This window comes from Marmota flaviventris, chromosome 12, assembly GCF_047511675.1.
Source record: "Marmota flaviventris isolate mMarFla1 chromosome 12, mMarFla1.hap1, whole genome shotgun sequence".
NCBI lineage: Eukaryota > Metazoa > Chordata > Mammalia > Rodentia > Sciuridae > Marmota > Marmota flaviventris.
Genome location: NC_092509.1, coordinates 22,010,351 through 22,019,706, shown reverse-complemented (window position 1 = coordinate 22,019,706; position 9,356 = coordinate 22,010,351). Strand labels below are relative to the sequence as shown.

Below are 9,356 nucleotides of genomic sequence, written 5' to 3'. Positions count from 1 at the left end.
GCCAACTGTCAAGGAAGAGAGTTATACATGGAGAAAAGGAGAAACTGAAAAATCCAACCCTATGGTGTCAGATTGGAATGAGGGTGTTGGGAAGTATCAGTGTGAATTCATGGATTTTAGCTTCTATAGATAAATACAGAAGTAAATATAGACATAAAGGTGAATGTCTGTGTGCATGTTTGGACATACACAAATTCCCAGCCCACAGGGAGAGTCCAGGAGTGGTTGCTGCCCCTATAGTAATGAACACATCCAATGCCCAGAGCTTGGTTTCCAAAAACAGTTCTTTGAAAGGTACCAGAACATGTTGGAAAAAGAAAAATGGCTGACTCCCAGGGCTGGGACAGAGAACACACAAAATGGACCTGAAAAATCTTTCCATGCACCCAAAGCAAGGAAGCACTCAAAGAATAACAGGGACATGTCAAAAGGAAAGAGAAACCAGCTTGAATTGACTCCCAAAGGACAAATAAGAGATAAATTGAGCATTAAAATAAGTGAGAGTAATTAAGTATAACCCAATGAATGAAATAGAAGAGCATGAATCCATGTGGATATAAATAAATATGAACAAAGTGAAAGTCTGACATATAATGGGATATTTACATCATTTCACAAAATGCTTGTTTATTACAAAGGAGAAAAGAGTAATTTTAAACCCAGAACACACCAAATAATCAAGTGGTCAAAGTGAACATTATGGGTGATGAGAGAAAAGGATGCAAGAAGACAAGCATGGATTTAGTGTTATCTCTGCCAGAGAGGCTTAACCTGAATCCAGTGAGGAAGAAACAAAGAGCTAACCCAAATTTTGGGATATCCTATAAAATAATTTGCCTATGATTCTTAAAAATGTCAGGGTCATAAGAGTCAAGAAAACACAAAGAAATTGTTAAAGACGCATGCCAGCTATATGCAATTGGTGATTCAGAACTGAATCTTTTTGCTACAAAGGACATGACTGAAACACTAGAGAAACCTAACTATAAGAACTGAGTGATGTAGTAGCACATCAGTGCTATTTCCTGATTTTGATGGTTGTGTTGTCTTGATTCTGAAGAATATCCTTGTTTGTAGGAACCCATGTTGAAGTATTTAGGAGTGATGGAACAAAATATTGGCAACTACTTTCAAACAGTCTAGGTGGAAAGTTAATTGTGTTATTTTTTCAATTTTTAGTAATTTTTTTTCAAAATTACATGATAGTAGTTATTGCTAGCAAAAATTCTTATCTTAATAACTGGGACAGACCCTGGAGATAATAGGAATTATAGTCCAAACATTCACCTGCACAGTGGCAAATACTCCTAGTAATGAAATTATGCTTGGTCTAGAATCTTTTCTTATTATTTTTTTAATTTTTTAGTTGTAGATGGACACAATACCTTTATCTATCTATCTATTTATTCATTTATATGTGGAGCTGAGGATTGAATCCGGTGCTTCATACATGCGAGGCAAGCACTCTGCCACTGAGCCACAATCCCAGCCCATGGAATCTTTTGAAAAGAGAATATTGTCACATTTTTATAAGCACCCCATTCCCAGAAAGAAAACAGTTCACTTTTTTTAAACTTGTAAACTATGATACTTACCTTGGAAACCACTCAGTTCATTTTCTGACTGCCAAGTCTCTTTTTATTTTTATCTTTTTATATTTTTTGTGCATTATAGTTGTACATAATGATGGAATTTTTTGTTACATATTTGTACATGCACACAATATAATACAATTTGGCCAATATTCCCCATGCCAAGTCTTGTCTCTGAGGGAATGTTATGGGCAGAGATAATCCCTCTTGCAACCATGAATTCCTTTGTTTCCCAGGTGGTCTTCCTTTTATCAATGCCTTCTTTCCTGGCTTTCTAATACTCTAGAAATTATCTTTTACTGTAACTAGATGATAGGCAAGGGGAACAGATTCCTAGGTCACAAAACAGTCAACCATATCATGAAAACTACAACAGAGCTCTGATAAATAAGCAAGATCAAATTAAAAAAAAAATCCAAAGTTTAGAAGCTAAGATCACTTCTAGTAGGATCCTTTAAGAGAAAGACAAATCTGAAGGCAAAATATCTTATAAAACCACAACATACTTTGAAGAACCCTGGACACCACGTTGAAATGATTATGGCTGGTACCCATTATATGCCATAGGAGGTTATTCATGAATTCTGAGTATTAGTCCACTGCTTACTTTTCCATGATCTAAATATTGAAGATCCAGCCCCAATGCCTGCTAGACTTTTGAAAGAGACTCAGGGTTGGACTACTTTAGGAAATGCCCGTCTATGGTGAAGGCTGCCTTTCCCTGCTCTCCTGTGATTGCCCCTCCATCCCCTGGGGCCCCTGCCTGCAAAGTAAGGGCTAGGGGGGCCTTAGTTTTCAAAACAGTAGATGAGACCACTGCCAAGAAGTGCTTGCTCACCCCTCCTTTAACAGCAGGGGAATCTCCCTTTCCTTTTATAGGTGAAGCTGAAGAAAGATTCATAAATGAAGCCTGATCCTTCTCACCAACCTCAGCCCACACCTCCCAGCAATTGAACTTGAAAAAAACCCTGGTTTGAAAATTACCACAAACTCTGTTGTCATCAAAAAAAAAAAAAAAGCCACTTTCTATATTTGAGATCAGAGAACAGAGTGGTAGCACAATTTCCTGGCTGAACACACCAGTCTGATACTTAAAGAGAGCAACTCCTGGCTGTAATAGAGACTGGCTGGACCAGCAAAGATGACAGGTCGAGAGGAATGAGTCTTTGCTCAGGCACCCTCCCAGCACCATGTGAGAAAGCTGCTGACAGGCAACCCGACCCACTGGAGAGAATCGCTTCCTCTTTACTGTCCGAGTTGGTCCCAAGTGCCAGGAAGATGGAACCAAGCTTGCTGATGTGGGGATTATTCACATTCATCATGGTACCTGGCAGCATGACAGGTAAGAGGCCATGGGCATCTTGAAAAGGCTAGTAGATGTCACCTCTCCCCAGCCACTGAGCCAGAGGGGACACCAAGTAGAAAGTTATAAGAAGGGAGGGAACCTTGCTTTCTACCTCTTGTCTACAGCCCACTGGGACCTCATTTTACACCTCGGTGGCCCCTGGTTTATAAAGCAAGCTTGGATGCTAAGAGACTCTAATCATTCACAGTTCTTGACAGTTCTGGGAAGAATAGTGATATGATATTTGGATGTTAACAGGATACTGATGAGCAAATTCCTCAGGACATTTTTCTTTATTCTCCAATGAATTTAGTTTCCCACTGTAAGATAATATTAAAAGGCAATGGGCTGGGGTTGTGGCTCAGTGGTAGGGTGCTTGCCTCACATGTCTGAGGCACTGGGTTCAACCCTCAACACCACATTAAAAAAATAGATAGATAAAATAAAGATATTGTGTCCATCTACAACTAAAAAAATAAAAATTAAAAAAAAAGCTGTTAGACAGAAAAGGGCTAGGGATGTGGCTCAGTGGTTGAGTGCCCTGGGTTCAATCTCCGGTAACCAAAAAAAAAAAAAAAAAATATTAGAGCCAGGCTTGGTGGCACACACGTGTAATAACAGCGTCTCATGAGACTGAGGCAGGAGGATGTTGAGTTCAAAGCCAGCCTCAGCAAAAGCAAGGTGCTAAATAACTCAGTGAGACCCTGTTTCTAAATAAAATACAAAATAGGGCTGGGGTTTTGGCTCAGGGGTTTAGTGCCCCTGAGTTCAATCCCCAATATCCCTGACCCCTGCAAAAAAAAAAGAAAAAAAGCTATTATACCTCTCTTTATCCAGATTAATTTGCCTGAGACACCAGTAACTCATAAATGAAACACTGGAATAATTTAAGAACTCAAAAAAATTTAGCTTCTTTGCTTTTACTGCCTCAGGAAATAATACCTAGGAAACTTCTTTTAAGTGAAATTTTGTAGAAATTTTAGAAAATATAAACATACGTTACTTTTTTCCTATTTGTATATATACGATATATATATATATATATATGTGTGTGTGTGTATATGTATATATGCCTGCATATATATGTGAAAATTTTCAACTTCCTCATCCTAGTTTTTTTCAGTTTTTTAGAGAACTAAAAATCCACCAACTTATTGCTCAAACCACCCTTTCTAATTGAATGTGAAAATTCTGATAACATTTTTCCTTGCTAACTCAGAAAGATACATAAGAAAGTATACATATATTTTGAAAGTATATAATTTCATGTCCTAAACTTCTAGAAATAGAATCCTAAATGATTGCCAGAAGATGTGTTAAGAAGAGAAAAATGATGCTACATACAAGGAGTGTGTTTGCTTGCTTTGGGGAAGTGATTATGTTGTGTTGGGCAACATACTGAGCCAGGGTAGGAATTTTCCCACTTTGGAATTAAAGGGTTATGATTTTAACCCTTTTGTGATTCGTCCCTCAAAAGGGTCCTTGCCAGGTCAATCACACTCTGAAAAACAAAATCTTCACAATCAATTGTGCCCTGCCTCTGGGAAACACATTTCAAGTAAACTTGTGTCATTACCAGTCCCTGGTGATTTAGCTGGGGATCAGAATGGTCTTGGTGGCAGAGTATCAGGCTGACTTTTTCATTCACTTGATTCTCCATTAGTCTACCTAATGCCTCTTCTGCCCTTTCCAGTGCTGTAGGCAGAAATTTTACTCATGTAGTGAACTTGACATGGCCCTGATCCTTAGGAGATAAACCTTGTTGGAAGGAGAAAGGCCCAGAGTGGCCGTAGTGAGCCTTAAGGGAATATGGGCCGGAAGTAGGCCTTCATGAAGGTGGAGTGCCAACAGGACCCTGAGGGACTGGTGAACTTCAGTAACAGATTCCATATAGAAAGGACAAGTGAGCAAAGACACAGCAGAGCACTAGGGAACAGCAAGGGGTCCACCATGTTTCCTGAATTGGGCGGGGATGATAGGATGCTGGGAATCAAGACTGAAAAAGTAGGATAGGGTCAAAGGGGTGATCCAAAGCCTTGGAGAGCACATCAAAGCCTTTGAATTTCACTTGGTAAGCAAATTTTTAGAAAAGAAATTATCACTTATAGAGTGACTTCTTCATGCCAGACATTTGCATCTTATTTGTAATCCTTATAACTACTTTGCATTGTGGATGTCATGAACCCATAGATGAAGAAGAACTCAAAACTCAGTATTACACAGGCCATGAGAAGGCCAGGGCTCAAACCCAGCCTCCCGGCTTGTGCTCTTTTGGTTCACTGCAAACAGGGTCAGAAATGACTCTGGCATAGATTGGAGGAAGATCAGGTACAGGGAGAAGGGACACGGGTCTCTTCAAAATAGTCCAACCAAGAGGCTAATGAGAACCCATCATAAAAGAAGTAAATGAATTGAGATTTTGGAATCAAGAAACAGCACAGGAACCACTCCAGAGAAAGAAAGAATCTCATCTCAAACGTTTTCCTCCCAGAGGAACTCGGTCTTAGGATAAGGAAGTCTTTTTTATTCCCCAGGAGTCAGAGTTCTCTAACGAAATCAGTCTGTCAACAGATGCAATTTCTAGCTGATTCATAAGGCAGATTTTCATTCTGAAAATTTCCAAACCACCATTTAAAATTGTGATGAGGTATAGGGGATGTATTAGTCAACTTAGGTGTTTTTAATCTCTATATTACTGGGTCCTGGGATGTGGTTAAAAAGAGAATTCTCCTGATGTTGTCAACACAGCACGTTATTGAAGCTACCTTTCTCAGAATTGTGGAAATTCTGAGGGCTTATGTGTCCCTTGATCATCTTTTTTTCATTCTAGGAATTCTGTGATCAAATCTTCATCCCCTAGACAAAAAAAAAAAAAAAAAAAAAGAGTGCGGGAATCTATCAAGGTAATATATTAGTCTGATTCCCTTTCTTGTAAAGACTGCTGCCCACGCTAGAATTTCCTACCTTCGACTTGGTCATTAAAACACAAGATGTTTAAGCCTTCACATTTAATCCTTCCATTTCTCTGGATCCCAAAGTATTATTGTGACTGTTACCTTGTTCATCTTCAAAAGATCTTAGAGAGGTAGGCCTTTGCTAAGCATTTTGGAACTAACTCATAAAAATAGCCAGTAACTTTCTTTAAAAGAGTGTGTCTTAAACAGGCAGTTTGACATATCACCTATGCATATGCTCTATTTTAGCTCTGAGAATCGAAAAGAATTCACTTTACAATTCTGTGCAAAACAATTGACTCCCCTGGCGTGTCCAGAGAGTTGCTTATGAAGAATAGCTAATACATTCTACCAATCCATTCCACTGGTCTCAAACATGAAATTTTTTCAATTTTTTCTTTTCTCTCTGGCTAGAGATAGGGTATTATGGATACTTCCGAGCAATCTCTTGTGGAAACCATTCCCATGATAGCAACAGGCACCATTAAAGCAGGCTAGCCCTCAGTACACTGGCCATTCAAGTTAATTTCCTGCTCCCTCATGCCCAAGCATGAGTAGAAACCTTACAAATAAACAGAGAATTCCTTTACAAAATAGGAGTGGTCACCTGAGATCAGCAGGGAATAGAATTAGGAGGAAAGCAAATTTTGTAGGAAATAGAAAGTAGAGTAAGGCGCCTCCCAGAGACATTGTTGGAGGACCCAAGACATGTGAAAGTCATGTCTTTTGACAAATTTCTCCCCATAAAAGGAAAAGGTTGACCAATGAAACCTTTTTGAGAAACTCCCTTTCAGTTCCATCACTCTATCAAGAATTCGGAAAGGAAAAAGAAGCTCTGTTTAAAAGGCATTTTCAAATGGCGGTACTTTTGGAAATGAAAAAAAATTTTTCCCAAGCAAAAACATACCCAGCAGGGTCAGGCTTGAGAGATCTTCAAGTGTCAACAGACTAAAGCCTGGTATCTTCTTATAGGTTATTTCCAGCTCTTCAGAGGCACTGCCCTGCCCAGCAGCATGACCCACTGCTTCCGTATCCCTGCAGTGTAGGTGTTAAGGCAAAACCACTAACTATTGATGAGGTCTTTGGCTGTTGGCTCTTTAAGGGAATTTTTGCCCTTAATCAATGCCCTTGTTTCTCCTGGGAGAGGTTTTGCATAGGTGAAAACCTGTCCCTCCTCTCTTTATATGTAGACACTCACTGTAGAAAAGAAGGGAGACTTTAATTCAATGAATGGCTTCAAAAACCTACAAGCCCTTCATGCCTAAGTGTGTTCAAGTAAAGCTTGCACTAGAATCCCGCCTCTTAAATTCTAGCCCAATATCCCCTGCACATTAATTACCAATGATATCCCCTTGTCTATCCATTAGCACTCTAGAATTACAGGGATGAAAAGGTTACAATCCTTGTCTTCAAACTGCTTATCATTTAACCATGGAGATGTCTCATCTGCTGAGCAATCCTCATCTGGAAGACTACCAAGGGAAGGCTAGTAGTATTTGCCAGTGAGTCCACATCTCACCACCAAATCCCAGAACTTACTTGTTTTCAAGTAAGTCACTCACTGTTTTCCCCCAAATTCTCTGGGAATTTTATCCATGTTCTACTCTAACATTACTCAGATAGTTTCTTTGTCTATTTTGGCTGATTTTAAGGTTATTCCGGAATTTGTCTGCATTAATTAGAGAACACAAGTCCCACTGGGAAATGTCTTTGGGACAATGGTTCCAGGCACCTGCTACACATCTGGGATGTTCTAAAAAGTGATGTCCATGATTGATTAAGAGTGGAAAAGTCAGACTCTCAATCTCTCTGGGGAGAACAAGATGTAACAATAACATTTGTTTCAACTTCCTTAAATGATTTAAGATGCAGTTAAAATTGAAACTTACCCACTTTAAGAAACAAAATGATAATTCCTGCAGTTGGTCTAATTTCATGATTTTATTTCTATTCATTGAGAGTAGAGCAGCACTTCTCAAACTTCAATGCATTTACAAGTCACCTGGGTATGTTTTTATAAAGCAGATTCTGATTTGAGAGGTATGGGTCTGGCGCCCAAGATTCTGAGTCAAACAGGCTCCAATATGAAGCCCGTGCTGGTGCGCAGAGTAGCAAGCTATGACATAACAGAAGCATGTGTTGCTTCTACTGCCCCAGAAACTGAGCTTAAAATGGGAAAACCAATCTGGAAAAGATCAGATATTGATCAAATAATGCATAGTATAAAGAGCAAAACTGATGAATGTCATAAGTGATGAGAATGTGCTACCTGGATAATTAGGAAAGACTTCTGGATTTTGCTTTTAAAAAGTTGACATAAAAAAACAAAAAGTTTGCAATCAGTTCTGTCTTGCTGCCTCTTTGTGGCTCTGTGGAAATCAAGGTTGTCTGTGCCCCCAGAACCCAGCCACTATTGTCATAATTGGCAGCTCCTCAATCTACTGGTGTGCCCAGCCTCTTGTAGGAACTCCTCAGGTTTCATCTGGTCTGCGGAGTCTGGGTTTTCTGGATCCTTCTGTCCCTGTTCAGTCCTCCTTTGACCCTCAAAGGACAGCTTGGGGTGTCTTCCTTGCATCTGAGTATGCTTCAAAGAAAGCCTCACAGTCACGGCTGCCCCAGCAGGCCGCAAAACAGAGGAAATTCTGAACACCCCTCCGCATGAGTCACTACACCATGCTCAGGAATTGCCATCACAGCCCACGGAATCACCCACTCTTTTCTGTTTGGGACCAAAATAGATGCCTCCTTCAGAAGCCTGCTGCTTTCTATACTCTCGGCAATAAAAAACAAAGGCAAGGATAGGTATGTGCCTCCCAGGTGTGGAGTGAGAGCATGGCTATACCAGTGGGGACAACATTCAGGGTGATGAGACAGATGGCAGGAGGAAGCAGTAGGGCCACTAGGGACAGCCCATTGCTTGGGGCAGGACTTCTGCTTATTTGTTTGTCCACTCCTTAGTTTACTCATTCATTCTGTAAACATTTATTGAGCAAGTACTACATAAGAGATAGGGTTAGAGATATTGAGATGAGTAAGACCCAGTCCCTGGCCCCTGGGAGCTCATCATCTACCAGGAAAGAAACACACCACCACCATGATGACACACACTAAGTGCTGAGATTCGAATTTCAGGAAAGCTGGTGGAACTTGCAGACCAAACCCTTGTTCACTTCTGCAAGCCATCTGAGGACAGTGACTGCCTCTCATTCACACCAGCCTGTGGGACACAGAGGAGGGCGGGAGCTGCTTGGTCATCATTAGCCACCCAAACTCCAACACCTGTAATTTTGAATTAAAAATAATATAGACAAAGGACATAATATAGACTGTTTTCTTTTGCTGAGGGAATTCCTTTCAGAAACATTTCAAGTGGCAGTATTTAAATTTCCTTAATAAACTGATGGCTTCCTCAGCCCTAAGAATCTTAGAGGCACTATTTATAGACAGTGCCAATCAACAACCATG

General features: G+C 40.1%; 1 protein-coding gene across 2 annotated transcripts in view; it reads left to right on the top strand.

The window, feature by feature from the left end:
• The first annotated feature begins 2,675 nt into the window (after window positions 1-2,675).
• The window catches only part of Il2ra (interleukin 2 receptor subunit alpha), a 40,546-nt gene continuing 33,865 nt past the window's right edge, over window positions 2,676-9,356 (top strand). For both annotated transcript variants that reach the window (XM_027944820.2, XM_034636629.2), the window contains exon 1: window positions 2,676-2,934. In XM_027944820.2, the coding sequence (XP_027800621.1) occupies window positions 2,751-2,934 (184 nt within the window). In that variant the 5' untranslated portion in view covers window positions 2,676-2,750. The remainder of the gene's footprint in view (window positions 2,935-9,356) is intronic.